We start from the raw sequence: 16,611 nt of genomic DNA, 5'->3' as shown, positions 1-16,611 counted from the left end.
GTCCAAAGAGAATCCAGGACCAGCCCCAAAACCAAATTCAGTCTTAAGTCAGAATGATTGTTTAAGGACCCTTGACCCCCCGCCCCCCCCAAAAAAAATACTGGCAGTCTCTATTCCCTTCCAGAAAGTCTGAATCTCTACTTTTCTCTCTGACAACAGATAGTGTCAGATAAATAGGTTCTGAAGATTATCCAGCAGGGTTACAGATGGCAGTGGGAGGAAGTCTCTCCTGTTGAGGAGGTAACTCGTCATCCACCAGACCAGACTCTTATTTACCCCTGTTCTTCATCTGATGCTATCCGAGGGAGCGATGGCACCAGTTTCTCATTTTCAAGTTTGGAAAGGTTTTGAATCAGTGTTTTACAACCAAGAAAGAAGATGGCTTGGAGGCCAGTTCTGAATCTTTCCTTCCTAAACCTGTTTGTGAGAGTGCCCAAATTCAGAATGCTATCACTTTACAACCTGTCACTACTTCCTCCTGTCACTACTTCCTCATTTAAGATTCCTGGTAACCGTAGTTTTAAAAGATGCTTATCCTGTCCCTATTCATCCAGACTTCAGGCGTTTAAGATTCTGTATGTCTGGATCAGCTCATCAGTTCCCTGCCCTATCCTTTGGGATGTAAACTGCATCAAGTGTTCACAAAGTCTCTAGCTCTAGCTGTTTCTTATTGCAGGCTACAGGTTATCCACATTTTTCCATATTTAGAGTCTTTTTCAAAGTATCCGGAATCTCTCTCTTGGGCGAGAGATCTCGTATATAATTTGGGGTTTCTAGATAGCATTTAGAAGTCTCGTTTGACTCCTTTACGCAAAAATGTGTTCCTGGGGTGTCAGGTAAACACCTCAGTTCAGAGAGATTTTCTTCCACAGGAAAATTATATCTAGATCTTTTTCTAAGGTTTTCCACTCAGACTTTGGTCAGTGTGAGGGAATTCCTCAGGATTTTGTGTCTCATGGCTATAGTTTTTGTTCCTAGCAGCAACATCCTTTCTCTCTTTAAATTCCAGTTTTGGGGTTTGTAAGAAGAAAAATCGTTTGGAGACAGCAAATATCCCTGAAATCCAGGTCTCCCCTTCTCCCTCTTTACTGCAGAGCAGCCATTCACCACTGGCACTTTTAACTTTGCTTGAGAGCATTTTCAGGAGGGATTAAAGTTCAAGGTGCATGGAACACCAAGGAGAGATGCAAGCACGTAAATATAAAAGATGCTTGCCCTGATCAAAGCACTTGTCTCTCTGAGTCATCTTTGGTCCGGAGGACCTCTTCAAGTTCTTACAGACAATACCGCAGTCATGTGTTACATCAGCAGGTATGGGTGAACCAGGTCATACCCCTTTTGCTGTCTAGGCAAGTTAGCTCGTGCTGTAGCTTTACATCAAAGTCTCACTCTAGAGGCATCTTTTATCTTACATCCTGTCAGAGCAAAACTTTATGGCAGACAGGATGCGCAAGGCAAGGACAGATCCCCACAAATGGAAACTAGGCCAGGGGATGTTTCAAGATTTGAGCGTTCTGTACTGCATTCCTCTAGTAAGACCTATTTGAGTTCTCTGAACAATCAGATGGTAAAATTCTGCTCCAGGACTTCATGCAAGAAGGCCTGGAAGACAATTGCCTTTCCTTGAACAGAAATGTTCCTGTATGCTTTTCCACCCTTCCAACTAATATCCAGGGTACTTCTGAGGATTCAGAAGGAATCCTCAGTATCATTGTGATGAATCTGTTCTGGTCCAGACAACAGAGATTCTCCCTTCTCTTGGAAATGAGTAGGGACAACAACCACAAGCTTCCTCACAGAATGTATCTACTCACACAAGATCAGGGTGTTGGATACATCTCAGCACTAGTCAGCTTCAGCTTACTGCCTGGATGCTAGGGTCTTAATTCCCTTTATGCACATTTACTTGAATGTGTACAGCAGGTACTAATGCAGGGAAGAAAGCCTGCTACTAGAAGATCATATCTTAGCAGGTGGAAAATGTTGTTTTGTTGATGCCAACAACCTAATGAACACCCATTCAGGCCTAGCTGTAATGTGGTTTTATAATTGTATGGATTACTATCCTGTGACCTTTCTTGCTGATATGTCAAGGTTCATTTATTTGCTGTTTCTGTAGGTCTGCCCATGGATCAGTGGCTCCTCTTCTTTAAGTGCATTTTCCTGCCAAAATGTTTTGAAAGGAGTTTTGCATAGGAGGCCTCCAATAAAAACTGATGGTCCCTCCTTAGGATCTCAAGTTTGTGTTGGAAAAGCCAACACTTGCTCCATTTGAACCATTTAATCTGGCTGACCTGAGGTTCTTATCATGGAAAACAGTTTTAGTAATCGTTTTGACCCCTGTAAGAATAGTATCTGTTACAATGTCTTATGGTCAGTCAACCCTATCTCATTTTCTACAGAGATAAGGTTACTTTGAGAACTTTTTCTTTGTTTATGCCTAAAGTGGTATCTGAGTTTGCTTTAAATAAAGTGTCCATCTCCTCAATTTTTCCTCAACCTAAAAATGTGGAAAAAAGGATTCCGGTACTTTAGATGCCCACAGACAACTTGGGTACTTTCTTGACAGAACTAAATCTTTCAGATCTTCAGATCAGGTGTCCATTTCTTATGAAGGTAATATGAATGGACGACCAGTTTTAAAACAGACCATTTCCAAAATGGTTGTCAGAGGCTATTACCTTTGTTGTACTCACCACAACAAAAGTATTCCAGGCAGGGTTAAGGCCTACTCTTGTCAGAGCTTCTGGGCTTCATCTTTGGCTTTTTGGAAAGAGTTGTATTGCAGAAGTATTCTAGAACCAGAAACTTAGCCCTCATTACTGTAAGCTTGATTCCTTCTCTAGGTGTAGATCAAGCTTTGCTAGGACCATTCTCCCAGTAACTCCTGGGCCCTTCTCCTTCCACCTCCTGTAGTAAGCTAGGGTAGTCTACACATATACATAAGGCTTCTGCAGCAGTGATCAGTATGATGAACATAGTAAAAATGTGCAAGTAAACTTGAGATAACAGTAGATATTTGAATGATTACTGCTGTATTAGCTGCTGCCTCCCTTTCTCCTTCCCCCTTGTTTTTTGATGTGTTTATAAAAGGCTCTGGTCATTTACTTTTAGTTCCTAGTGTTATCATTTCAGGGCTCAGCCTACCCCTCTCTTTTGGCATGAAAGCTGTGAAGGACTTGGAACTGTACCCCCCCCCCCCCCCGTCTGCCGAACTCAAGCTGACTGCATGTGTGGAAGGTGCTGAAAAGCTTTGGAAGCTATATATAGCTTATAATTTGGAAGGATGTAAATTTTGTTTCGTGTATTTGTTTGCATTTGTATACCGGGAGGTCTACTGGGCCAGGATGACCCCATTTTCAGTAGAGGTCCGGGAAGAATAGTTCCAAAAAACAAAACATGATAAAGCTACAGAATCAAAATACAGAAATCAAGCAGTGATGCTACAGAACACTACATTACAGAATAGTTGATACAATAAAATAGATATTACTAATTATACAGATGTTAGATTTTAAGTATGCAAGCCAAACAGGAATACAATTGATGACATGGGGTAATAGCGAATGTGTGAACAATGCAGTTTTGCAGTGGAGAGGAAAAGATGCAGAGCAACAGATTAAAGCTTCTGAAAGTAAGGTATAGTCTTAAAACTACTAATAAGCTAGGGCTACTGCAGCAGAGCTCATTTGAACAGCTGCTGTTGTGGTAAGCTTACTTACACAACTGTAATATCCTCTTTTGTGGAAGAGGGCGAGCTTTTATTATGAGTCAGGATTCTTGGTATTTGCCAGCTGGTAGATTTACTGCAGTTCAGAAGACCACAGAGTAATGGAAGAATAGAGAGAGACCCCGTTGAAAAAAAAGTTGGATTCACCAAGGACTGTGAAGAGTATTATGTTGGAAGTAAAAAAATGAAGGATTTGTAAGAATTTATTTCTTGATAGCAAGCAAATATTAATGAAATAGCCAAAATAAAAACAAAAAAGTGTATTGAACTTTTGAAGTTTGTTTTGTCCACTACGTTATGTATAGCATCTCTTTATTTTTTTTTCAATTTTGTGGAACCTCACATGTGTACTAGAGTGCAGATCCAGTTTTATTTATTTTTTTACAGTTGGCTCACGTGACCGCATTGAAGACAAAAAATCATAAAGGTAATTTGTTTACATTTTTGTATTTTACTGATAGTAGTATTTGTTTGAAGTATCGTGGGTGTTAAGCTTGTAAAATGCATCTTGAAGTCTACAAGAGATTTTTTTTTCTTCTTAGCAAGAAATGCTAACTCAACAATCCGATTTTGCTTTGATTGCTATTAGCACATACATTTTAGTCTGCATAGTCAAAATGAAACAAGCAAATTATAGGTCTTGTGGCAGTATATGGCGTGAAGATAAGGCAGAACTGTGTTATTAAAACAGAAGAATTAAAGCTGACATTACAATTTCCAGTCTTCAGAAATGACTGGAAAGAAAGTAAAAATCTTAGTAAAACATTTTATTTTTAACAAATGCATAGCTGCTAATAGTGATGTATATGTATTTGCATCCATTTTTTTTTTTTTTTTTTTTTTTTTTTTTTTGGTGTCATTACACAAACACTGAGCATACTTCTTCAGTAAAAGTACGTATTGCATCATAAATTGTACAGGTTCATTCACCAGCACTTAAGCAGCATTAATCCATTCTAGAAAAAAATAGGATGTTATGTAGTCCAATCTCGCCTACATTCTTACCCGTGGGTTCGGAGCCGAATATCGGCTCCGATTCAGCCAAACTTTTCTAGCTCGAAGTCTTCTATTGGCTGGGCTAAGCAGGTATCCCATACTGCACTGCTCCATATCCCCAGATCTCATTTGCCGCTCGTGTAGCTCGGACGTGATGTTCATCGTGTTTCACTGTTGCAGTCATTACTCTTGGGTTATCCTGCTGGCAGGCTACCCTCAGTCAGCGAGAATTCCAAAGTCTAGGTCCGGCGTCAGTTGCTGTCGCCTCTTCCCTGACATCAGTGCGCCTGGGGTATAAAAGATGCAGCCGACGCCATTTACTCCAGTCTTTCTTGCCGCGCGGTGCCCGAAACAAAAGCAGTTTGCAAGTGCCGGTCGGCCGACTCCTGAGATTTTCAAATACAAATTTCAGAACCGAAGTCTTCATTAAAGCTAAGTACCCCGTTGGGGAAACTTTTTTCTTGCTCCAGACCGATGTCAGAAAAAGTTAACAATTGTATTTCTTGTGAGAAGCAAATACCTCACAAGGATTTTCACTCTTACTGTATTCCTTGCCTAGGCCCTGATCACAACATAGCTAGCTGTCAGTTTTGTGTTAGATTTAACCAATGCACTATCAAGTGTCAGTTTGATTTTGCTTTTCATTACTTTGGCCGTAGATTCAATTATATTATGCCGTCGGACCAGCCGACAACCGGAGTTTACAAAAAACGCAGGAACAAGGAAAAGGATAGGCATCCAAAGTCCAAAACCGACGACAAGGCCTCTTCTAGGCCAGTCGCCGGTTTGCCAGTTCTCAGTGAGGCACTTTTGCAGCCCCTGGCGCCCGCTACCTCAGAGCCACAGGCCGCTGCCAACTCTCACGTGGAGCTGAAAGGGCCTCTGGATAGTCAAGGTATTGGACACTCGGAAATCATTCCCTCAGATGGGTCCGGAGCCGCTGAGCAGGCATCTGCTTCTGAGGGTGTCTTCAGACCTACACAACTATATATTAAGCCATCCTCATCTTCAAAGACAAAGACTAAAGCAGCTCTAAAGACAAAGAAACAAGTACAGCATTCTCCTACTCAAACCTTCATGCCTAAAAAACAGATGCTCAAAATGGCGGAAGACCTAATTACTTTGATCAGGGGCTCCCATCCCCCTCCTGATAAGAGGCCTAGGCAAGAGACAGAGTATGATTCTTCTGATCAGTTTCTATTTCCTCTGATTCCTCTTCCGTACAGGATTACTAGATGCTTCTCTATGAGGATTCTGATGCTGAAGAATCCATTCCTTCAGCCTCTCCTCCTGAGGATTATTCTTTTGGGGAAACCCTGCATACTATGAGGGAGCATTTCCACTGGGAGAGCCAAGATTACTCTGAATCTAAGAAAAGGCTCAGGGACTTTCTGATACTTTCTCAGCACAGACCCCTTGCTATTCCACCTGTTCTAGACATTGTAGATGATGTTTTTTCAGAGTCCGGACTGTCCCCTGACTCTTTATCCCCTGCACCTGCTAAGCCAGACAGATACTACAGGGTCCCAGATTCTCATAAATTCCTATACAAAAACCCCGCTGCTTACCCAGAAACTATATCTCAGGGTCCTAGAGGGGTCAAAGCTTCCACTGCAAAAAACCCTGTCCCCTCTGATAGGGATTCTAGGGCTCTAGACAGATGGGGGATAAAAGTCTACACTTCTGCTACCCTGGCTGTGAGGGCTTTAAATTGTCAGTTTCATATGCTTAAATATCAGCAATATTTAATGTCTCTGCTTAAACAGAAATTGTTGACAAATACTGAATGTTCAGAGAACAAGGAATTGCAGGATTTATTGCATGCAGCTGAAGAAGTGGGAAAGCATACTTTGCAATGTGGTTATGATTCACTGAAGGCCTCTTGCAGGGCCGCTGTTACAGGTTCTGGTATTAGAAGGCATGCTTGGTTAAAGGAACAGAATCTGCCTGATCATGTTAAAGCAAAATTATTAGATGCACCATTACAACATGATACTTTGTTTGGGACTAAAGCAGAAGAGGTGTTGAAAAAAATGGAGGATAAAGCTAAATCCATGCAGACAGTCAAGGATTTCTTACAGGTACAGCCACCCAGGTTTAGCAGAAACTGGCCTTCTAAAAACTGGTCCTTTCCAGTGTCAGACAGACCTCAAAGAGGCAGGCACAGGCGTCCCAGAGGCAGATCTCAGCCCCAAGGCTCATACAGGCCTAAACAATGGGGTGCTCCTACCTCCAAAAGTGGAGAAGACAAATCACAACCTTGCAGGAAACAGTCCCAATGACTTTCCTCTACCAGATCCAAGCACTTTTCTTTTGGCATCCCCTTTAGGGGGAAAACTAGCACTTTTTTCATCAAATTGGCAAACGGTTACCCAAGGCAAATGGGTCCTGAACATAGTGTCCCAAGGCTACAGGTTCCATTTTCACACTCTACCAAGGTCAAAGGGTATGCCAAACCTGCCACACAATCAACGGGCAGAGGCACAAAAACAAATTACAGCCCTCATGGTCATGAGGGCCATTCAGCAAGTACCACAACAAGAGCAGGGGCAAGGATTTTACTCCAGACTATTCCTAGTACCCAGAAAGGACAAAATCTGGAGACCAATACTGGACCTGTCTATACTAAATACGTTTCTGGAAGTTCCAAAATTCAAGATGTTGACTCTACAGCAGCTACTGCCCATGCTGGGCAAAAAGGCTTGGCTCGTAACTTTGGACCTAAAAGAGGCATAACTGCATGTCCCAATCAGACAATCTTGCAGAAGATACCTCAGATTCATAGCTGGCTCAGTGCATTACCAATTCTCTGCACTGCCCTTTGTCTTATCTACTGCGCCCAGGGTCTTCACAAAATGCCTGGCACCAGTAATTGCTTTTTGCAGACAAAAAGGAATTCAAATATATCCCTACTTGGATGACTGCCTAATTCAAGCAGAGAACAAAGACACTCTTCTAAAGCATCTGGCGTTTGTAAAAAGATTACTAATTGGCCTGGGGTACACAGTAAATGAAAAGAAATCAAAACTAGTGCCCTCTCAAGAGATAATATTCCTGGGTGCAAGCTTAAATACAACTGCCCAGATGGCTTATCTCACGCCAGGCAAGCAAAAGCAACTGATTACTTATTGCAGGAAATTGGCAACAAAAACCCACTTATCTGCAAGGAAATTCCTGCAGGTCTTGAGTATTTGTTTAAGAGTCCTAGGGCGGACCCAGAAACTGTTTCTCAGGGGCCTAAAGGTGTTAAGGCTTCTGGCAATAAAATCCCCACTGGATAAGAGGCAGGGCAGGGCAAGGTGGGGGCATGCCTGGTTGAGGGATCAGAATTTAGCTGAGCATGTTAAGACAAGGATTTTTGATGCTCCTTACACAGTGATGTGTGGGATGGCCTGTGGAAGCAGTTTTAAAGAAAAGAAAATGGAGACAAAAGCTAAGTCTATGCAAACTGTTAATTTTTTTGGGTGCAGCCAATCCGGGTAGAAGAGAAATTGGCTCCTGCTAAGGGGTGGTTTATGATTCCCAGTCTATTTTTAGGCCTAGAACAGGAGTTCACCTGCTCAGACTTCTGGTGAGGGCAGGGGTCAGTCCTCGTAAACAGACCCCAATGATTCAGCCCCTTCAGCCAGTAGATTCTCATCTCGTCTGGCAGGTGGAGGAAGACTGTCTCAAAAGTCTCTTTTCATAGAAATTGGGATTTAATTACTCAAGACAAATGGGTGTTGGACCACTTTCACTACAGATTACAATGCCCCCCAGTGATAGCTTACCAGGCTCTTCAAGGAATCATCTATCCCCCTTGGACTCGACTGCCTGATTCTGGCTCAAGAAAAAAGAAGACCTCTACAGCATCTTGAATATGTTGTTATAGTAAGATGCCTTTTAACCCCGACAAACAAAAAGAGTCTATCACTTTACTTCCATCACTATCTCATCAGTCCCTGTGACTGCAAGGGACAGTCCTTCAAGCATTAGGTTCATGGCATCTTGTATTCTGATGCCAATCCCAATGCCAAACTGCATATGGGAAGCTACAATGGTATCTCAAAAATGGACACAGCACTGCCAGGCCAGATTTGGGACACTGTCTGGGGCTTAATATCTTGCCTTCAAAAAAGAATTTTTGCTGGGGGAATCACACCTAATGCCTCGACACCTGGACTCTCTGTGACCCGTCCAGAAGTAGTCAGATTTTGCACAGATGCCCCTTGGACTGCTTGGGGATCTAATTCAAAAGTGGAAGAAGAGTGGCCTGCCAGACTACAGCAGAGATGTTAGCAGTCCAGTTTGCATTAATGGCTTTCAAGGAGTTTACTTCTTCCAGGCAGGGTGTTGATCTAACAGACAACACAACTGTCATGTGGTACATCAACAAGCAAGGGGGAACACATTCATTCTTATCCTGCAGGCAAGCAATTTTTTTTTTTATGGGATGCTTAAGCTTGCAAACTTACTCTTCAGGGCAAGGTTTCTTTCTGCCAGGACAGAACTCCTTAGCAGATGTGTTGCAGACAAAAATCAGATCCCCCCCATGGTGGAAACTGGGATCTTCATGTATTTCAGAAATTGACAGTGTCATGGAACTCAGACAAATTTGAGATTTCTGAGCCTAATTTGAGTGTGTGGCTCTTCAATATCTTACTGAGTTATGGACAAAGGTTTTTGTCCTTCTCTTCCATTAAGATTCATGCTGCAGCAATTTCACTATGATATGATTCCACCATTGTTTTAGCAGCATCGCATCTTTGTTCAAGCAGTTTCTTAAAGAATATAAGACCCCCCATCCCCCCTCAGGAGCCCCGTTTGGGATCTCAATTTTTTGTTTGTGTTGGAAAAACTTACTCTACTTTTTTGAGCCCGGCTACTGCTGAATAATTGAAATGTGTCATGAGGAACTGCTTTGTTGTGGCTATTACTTCTGCAAGAAGGGTGTCTGAGTTGCAGCAGGCCCTGCAGTAGAGCCCTTTTTTTTTGATTTTCCATAAGGATAGGGTATCATTACTAATTAATCCTTCCTTTTATGGTTAAGGTGGTTTCTAGTGTTTAAACCAAACTATTCATTCATCAGCCTACTTTTTAGCCACCCCCCCAAAAAAGGGGGGAAAAGATTTTTTTAGATGTACACAGGCTTCTAAGGGGTGGCAACTAAGGATATTTTGGAAGCAGCTACTTTGAGTTCAGTGCATACCTTCTAAGCATTATCACCTTCCTATCTACCTAAGTCTGGCTAAGTCTTGCCACAGCTGTTTTGCAAGGCATGTTGTCAGCCCTGCTAGTTTTGTACCTACCATAAATGTAGATGTTCGGAGATCCCATTTTTATATATTCTTGTATATATTGTACATATTTTGGTGCAGGTATTTTTTGGGCCTTTTTTTTTTTCTGTCTTGACATCTGGGGGGAAAAAAGTTTCATGGCATCCTGCATTCTACTAATTCCATATGCCAGACTGCATATGAGGAAACTACAATGGTATCTAAAAAGTGTTTGGACTCAGCATTGCCACAGCTTGGAGACAGTAATTGCACTCATTCCCTGCCTACAACAGGAGTTTCGATGGTGGGCAGAAGCCTGTCACCACAACAAGGGTCTGCCATTCAGTTTACCCACAGCCAGACAGACACTGACAACGGATGCATCAGATTATGCCTGGGGGGCCCATTTAGCAGGAAAATATATTCAGGGCACATGGCCTGCAAACCAGATGCATCTTCACATCAGTCAAAAAGAGATGCTAGCTGTTCAAAATGCCCTGACAACTTTCAAGGACCTGCTTCACCAAGGACAGTTACTGATAAAGACAGACAACACTACGGTCATGTGGTACATAAACAAGCAGGGAGGTACACATTCCTACCCCCTCTGCAGACAAGCAATGACCTTATGGGACACAGCATTGGCTCTTCAAATTCACCTGCAAGCACAATTCCTGCCAGGAAAAACAAATACTCTGGCAGACGAACTAAGCAGAAACCTCATGGATCCCCACAAATGGAAACTGGATCCACAAGTTTTCAGCATGATAATAAGGAAATGGGGATGCCCAGACATAGATCTACTTGCCTCTCCTCACAACTGCCAATTGCAGAGATTTTGCACAAGGATTTATCACAAACAAGCATGGAAAGTGGACGCTCTATCATTCAGCTGGAAAAATCTAACAGTATATGCTTTTCCCCCACTGCCTCTCCTTCCCAGAGTACTCCTAAAGGTCAGACAAGAGAAGCCAAAAATTATTCTGATTGCACCAGACTGGCCATGCCAGCACTGGTTCCCAATCCTAAAGAGCTTGTCTCAAGGTCCCGCATGGATTTTACCTCAAACTTCTCACTTGCTGACCCAACAAAACAATCAGATCCTGCACAGCCAACTCAGGACCTTAAATCTGGCAGCAAGGCGGATAATGTAGCCATTCTGAACACTCCTCTTTCAAAAGCTGTTATGGATGTCATCTTGGAGGCCAGGAGGCCCAGTACCAGAAAGTCTTATGCAGAAAAATGGAAGAGATTCTGTGCTTGGAACCAGGAACAAGGCATTGACACGTGTATACCAAATATCTCTCAGATTTTACAATACCTAACTGAGATGCTGAACAAAGGCCTTTCTTTCTCGTCAATTAAGATTCACGCCTCTGCCATTTCAGCCCATTACAATACGGAAGGCACTGTCCGGTTCGACTCTCAGCTAGAGCGTCTTCTGCGTGGAGACATGCGTGAATCGGCGTACCTTCGTTGAAGGTTGTGCATTAGGGCTGGCAACTCAGCACGTAAAAATCAACTGCCAATCATTAGCGGACTGGAGTTCCGCTGTGGCGACCCCTAACCGGGAAAAGCCGAAAGACACAACAACAACAACAATACGGAACCACCTATTTTTTCACATCCTTCAATAAGGCAGTACCTCAGAGGGGCCAAAAACATTAGGCCTCCAAGGAGAGCTCCAATTCTGGCCTGGGACCTCATTTATGTTTTGGAAAAACTCACACTGCCTCCTTTCGAGCCAGCATCAACAGCAGATATAAAATTCTTATCCTGGAAAACAGCTCTGCTCCTAGCTATAACCTCGTAATCACAACAATGAGACTGGAAATAGTCTCTGCTAGGTTAGCAACCAAAGCGTGAATGGACTCGGAACAAGGAATAGAAAAACACAATTTATTGAAGTACTCTGTACAACGTGGTAAGCGCTTTCATCTGCAAAGCAGACTTCTTCAGACCACTAAACATCAAAATAAAGAACATATTTAAAAACATTTTGGCGCCAGAATTCATTGATAATTGAATAATCACTTCCTATTTAAAGTGCCAATGCAAGTAATATTTAAACACCATAATAAAATACTTTTCTTCCGATAATTAAAAATTTTTATACACAATAAAAATACAATAATTAATAATAACATTAAATACCAAAATTGTAATAAATGAATTGACTGTACTAATATATAAAAACTGTAAAATGTAAAATCTGTAAAATGTACATAATATATTTGATGTATACATAATGTATTAGCTATAAATACAACTCTGCCTGGAAAAATACTGAAAATCAAACTGCACTGAATAAATACTGCTCAAAGTGAGAATAATAATGTCATACACAATCGTATGTATATAAAATTTGATGTAAACACTTACAAAATAGTGTGACTAAGAAATTAAATATTTTGCTAACTTTCCATATCACACAAACTACAAGTAATATTATATCTATTCAAAATTGATATCAGTACATCTTATAATAACTGCAAAAAAGGTTTAATAGAAATGAATTCTATAACTTCTGCAAGGCGAGTCTCGGAGTTACAGGTACTCATGGCTGTGGAATCTTGCATCGTCTTTCATCCAGACAGGGTTTCTTTGAGGACAAACCCTACATTTATGCCTAAGATGGTGTCCAATGTGGCCCTCAACCAAGCCATTCACTTGCCTACCTTTTATCCAAACCCACAGAACAAGGGTGAGAAAATTCTCCATTCATTGGACATACGTAGGCAACTACGCTTCTACTTGGACAGAACTAAAGCTTTCAGAAAGACTGAGCAACTTTTAGTGTCTTATGTTGCTGGATCACAAGGAAAGGCTATCTCAAAACAGGCTATTTCAAAATGGATAGGCCACTGCATCTGTTTCTGCTATTTCCAACATGGCAAATCAGTGCCTAAGGGCATTAGGCCTCATTCCACCAAAGCAGCAGCCACTTCAGCAGCCTTCCTCAGAGGAGTACCAACCAAAGATATCTTAGAGGCTGCAACTTGGAGCTCAGTACACACCTTCACAAAGCACTACCACGTACCTCTTTACTTTAAGTCCAGAGCAGGCTTTGCCACTGCAGTTCTGCAGGGCCTCATAGCCTCTCCTAATGCTATTTAGCCCAGCCACCCTACCTCAGCTTTGGGATTCTACCCAAGAGTAATGACTGCAACAGTAAAACACGATGAACATAGTACAGTTGTGTACCTACCATAAATGTAGATGTTAGAGTGTATTCACTGTTGCAGTCCAGGTTACCCACCCTCCATCCCCCTTGTCTTTGCTGGGACTTATCTACACTTCTCTATCCTATACAACCTTTTTGGTTTATCTGCTTGTAGATGAAGGAAATCTTATTTTTGTGCATGCATTTTTTTATTGGCATATTTTTCAGTCTACCATTTTAGGGCACCTGACATCTGGGGCAAGAAAAACTGAAGAATATGGCGTCGGCTGCATCTTTTATACCCCTGGCGCACTGACGTCAGGTAAGAGGCAACGGCAACCGACGCCGGACCTAGACTTTGGAATTCTGGCCGACTGAGGGTAGCCTGCCAGCAGGATAACCCAAGAGAAATGACTGCAACAGTGAATGGACTCGAACATCTACATTTATGGTAGGTACACAACTGTACTGTCTCGCTCTTGGCTGTGGCTAAGTACCCTTTTTTCTTGTTATTCTGAGAAAACTTGTTACAAACAAAAAGCTATTTTAATAGCTATTTCTATTTGGTGTTGTGTTGGTATTTCTGTAGTATGATTGTGGTTTGTGGTATCCCACTAGCTGTTCTATCAGGCTAGGCCCATTTCAGTTAGAGGACCTAGTCCTCCCCTCTTGTCCTGTGTTTCGCTTCTAAAACCGTTTGAGTTAGAGGTTTAAGTGTCTGTTTCCCTTCTGTGTACGTGGTCAAAAAAAAAAATGTTTTAGTTAGAGGTTTTTGGCCCTAGTCGTCTGTGTGTGTCCCTTCTGAGTATTGTGTGTGCTGTGTGTGTAAAAACTTGTTCCCACGCTTAGTGGTGTTTTACGTGTCTGTGTCATTTTTCCTGTCAGACAGTGACTTGTTCATTGTTGTGGTTACTTGTTTAAAATATGTCCAAAGATTCCAAGGAGCACAAACCTTCGGGTTTTAAAAAGTGCTCTAAGTGTTGTTACAAGATGTCCATCACCGATGGACATTCTGTTTGCATTTATTGCCTGGGAGCAATCCATCTGCAGGAGTCCTGCAGCTTCTGCCATGCTTTTAGTCCCAGGGTGCTCCAAGAAAGAAAGAATAAGCTAATTCTAAAGGGAATCTTGAAACCCTCGTTCGAAGTGGCCATGGATTCTGCTTCCAGTTCTAAATCAAAATCCTCAAAGACAAAAAAGAGATCTCCAGCTCCTTCAGTTTCCTCGGAGCCACCTGAGTAAGTCACAAGACTTGCTTCGTCTTCCTCGGCTCCACTGTCCTCTGGGCTGCAGGAAGTGTCGGTGTTGATGGAACCGGTGTCAGCTCCAATTATATTGGAACCTCTTCGGAGCCGATCGCCCAGTCTTAGACCAGTGTCACCTGAGAGGAGTTCTTGATATCCCTCCCTGTCCTCCAAATCCTCCAGGACTCTTTCAGATGTGGATGTCAATAGGGTGGTGCAGAGCCTCCTCCAGTCACCGGTTTTGGCAAAATTGTTTTCGGCTCTGTCCCGGTCGGCTCCAGAGCCCATCCCGATACCTTCTTTGATCATTCCTCCTCCGAGCACATCTCTGTCTTTGGAGCCAGAATGTTCCACTCCATATGATGTTCCTAGGTCGGTTCTGATGGCCCCTCTGGGCCTATCGGTATAGACTTCGGCTCCGACCCCATCGGCGCCGTCCATGGGGTTCGGGACTCGGGATTCTTCAGTCAGGCCCAAGGGGGACACCTCGGGACACATTTCGGTTCCTATTCTCCCACTCGGTGCCTCGGCTCGAGGAACTCCGACTCCTGTCATGGTCTCGGAGGCTGGCCGGTCCTCGGACTCGGGGGGGGGGGGCTGCCATGGAGGCCATGTGGACTGCGCTGGCCAGATCGTCAGCTACATCATGCGGGTCGGTCATTCTGTCCCCTACCACTCCGATGAGTGCCTCTGATCACCACCTATCTGTACACAGCGGAGCCCCAAGGCTTAGGGATACCCCCACGAGTGGTCCCCAAGTTTCTGAGGGCCCTTCAGAGTTCTTGCCTGAGGAGCCCCCTAGAAAGAAAACGTGCAAGAGGAAGCACATAGACTCCCAGGATGAGTCTCTCACCTCAGATACTGACCTTGAGGAATCGGAGGGGTCCCCAAAGTCATCCTCTGATGATGTTTCTTTCTCCGACATCCTGGAGGTATTGAAACAAAGAGGTGACTGGCCATCCAAAGCCCCTTCCGAGGAGGAGTCGGTCTTCCTGAAGGCCTTTGGTGCTCAGCCTCCGCCTCCTGGGTGTCCCCACCCTTCGACATGTTCCTGGATTTAATTTGTCGGAGGGTGTGGGAGAACTCTGATTCTGTGGAACCCGTACCCAGGAGACCCAATAAATTTCTTTCTGCTCCCCTGTGTAAGGAGTTTTTCTCCAAAGGAGTCCCTGTGGATGCATGGTGGTGGCGGCGGCGGCCACTCAGAAGGAAGTAGCAGAGACTTCTTCTTCTGTCCATCCTCCTAACAAGGAGTCTAGGACCATGGACCGGTACGGGAAGCATACCCTCTCTTCAGCAACCTTTACCTTACGGTCGCTGAACTACCTATCTCATTTTACTCTGCTCCAGAGAGATCTCCTCAAGTAGTTAGGAGATACTCTTGCAGGTAACGTGCCTGAGGGGGTGGTCCAGACGGTTAACTCCTAGGTGTCTACCCTCAATTCCATCGTTAACTCCTCCATGCGGCTCATTTCATATGCAGCCGAGGGAGCGAGTAGGGCAGCAAGCTCAGGAGTTGCCCTTGGAAGGCAAGCCTGGCTGCGCCTTTGTCATTTCGCAGAGGCCTTCAAGTCTTCTTTCACTGATGGTTCTTCTTTGTTCGGAACCAAAATGAAAGACACCCTCACCAGGTGCAAGCAAGAGGGAAAGACCCTGTCTGCTGTAGGGGTCCGTTTTTCCCTTCCCTCTAGACCTTACCCCAAGGCCCAGCGGGGTTGGAAGATGTGGTTCAAAAAATCACAGAGGTTTTTTCCTGGTGCACAAGGTGAGTCCCCCTCCAGAGGCAGAGGAGGGGGGAGGTTATTCAGGGAGATGCCGCCCTAGAGGCAGAGGGTGCCCCCGCAATTCAGGAGACCGCGATTACTTTTGCGGCTCTCCCTACCATTGTTCCTGATGGGATGCCCGACTGTGCTTTTCTGGAGCCAGTCGGGGGTCGAATATCGTTATACCCGGAAGCCTGGCAAAGCATCACCCAGGACCGATGGGTATTACGAATAATTTCCGGAGATTATGTCATCCCCTTTTCGTCAGACCCTCCTCCAGTCAGAAAAATCCCGGGCGTTCCACCCAGTCAAAGGGATCACGCAGCTTCAGAGGTTTCAAAGCTGCTTGGAAAGGGAGCCATCCAGCATGTCCCCTCAGACCAGATCAGATTAGGGACATACTCAAGATTCTTTTTGGTGCCGAAAAGAACAGGGGACCTGAGACCCATATTAGATCTCA

General features: G+C 43.7%; 1 protein-coding gene across 1 annotated transcript in view; it reads left to right on the top strand.

The window, feature by feature from the left end:
* The window catches only part of GPCPD1 (glycerophosphocholine phosphodiesterase 1), a 1,148,488-nt gene that overhangs the window by 894,667 nt on the left and 237,210 nt on the right, over positions 1-16,611 (top strand). Inside the window, exon 14 of the mRNA XM_044056397.1 lies at positions 4,118-4,157. Coding sequence (XP_043912332.1) covers positions 4,118-4,157 — 40 coding nt within the window. The remainder of the gene's footprint in view (positions 1-4,117; positions 4,158-16,611) is intronic.

Source organism: Protopterus annectens, chromosome 1.part2, assembly GCF_019279795.1.
Source record: "Protopterus annectens isolate FY-2018-M chromosome 1.part2, PAN1.0, whole genome shotgun sequence".
Classification (NCBI taxonomy): Eukaryota; Metazoa; Chordata; order Ceratodontiformes; family Protopteridae; genus Protopterus; species Protopterus annectens.
This window is presented reverse-complemented; position numbering and strand designations above follow the sequence as displayed.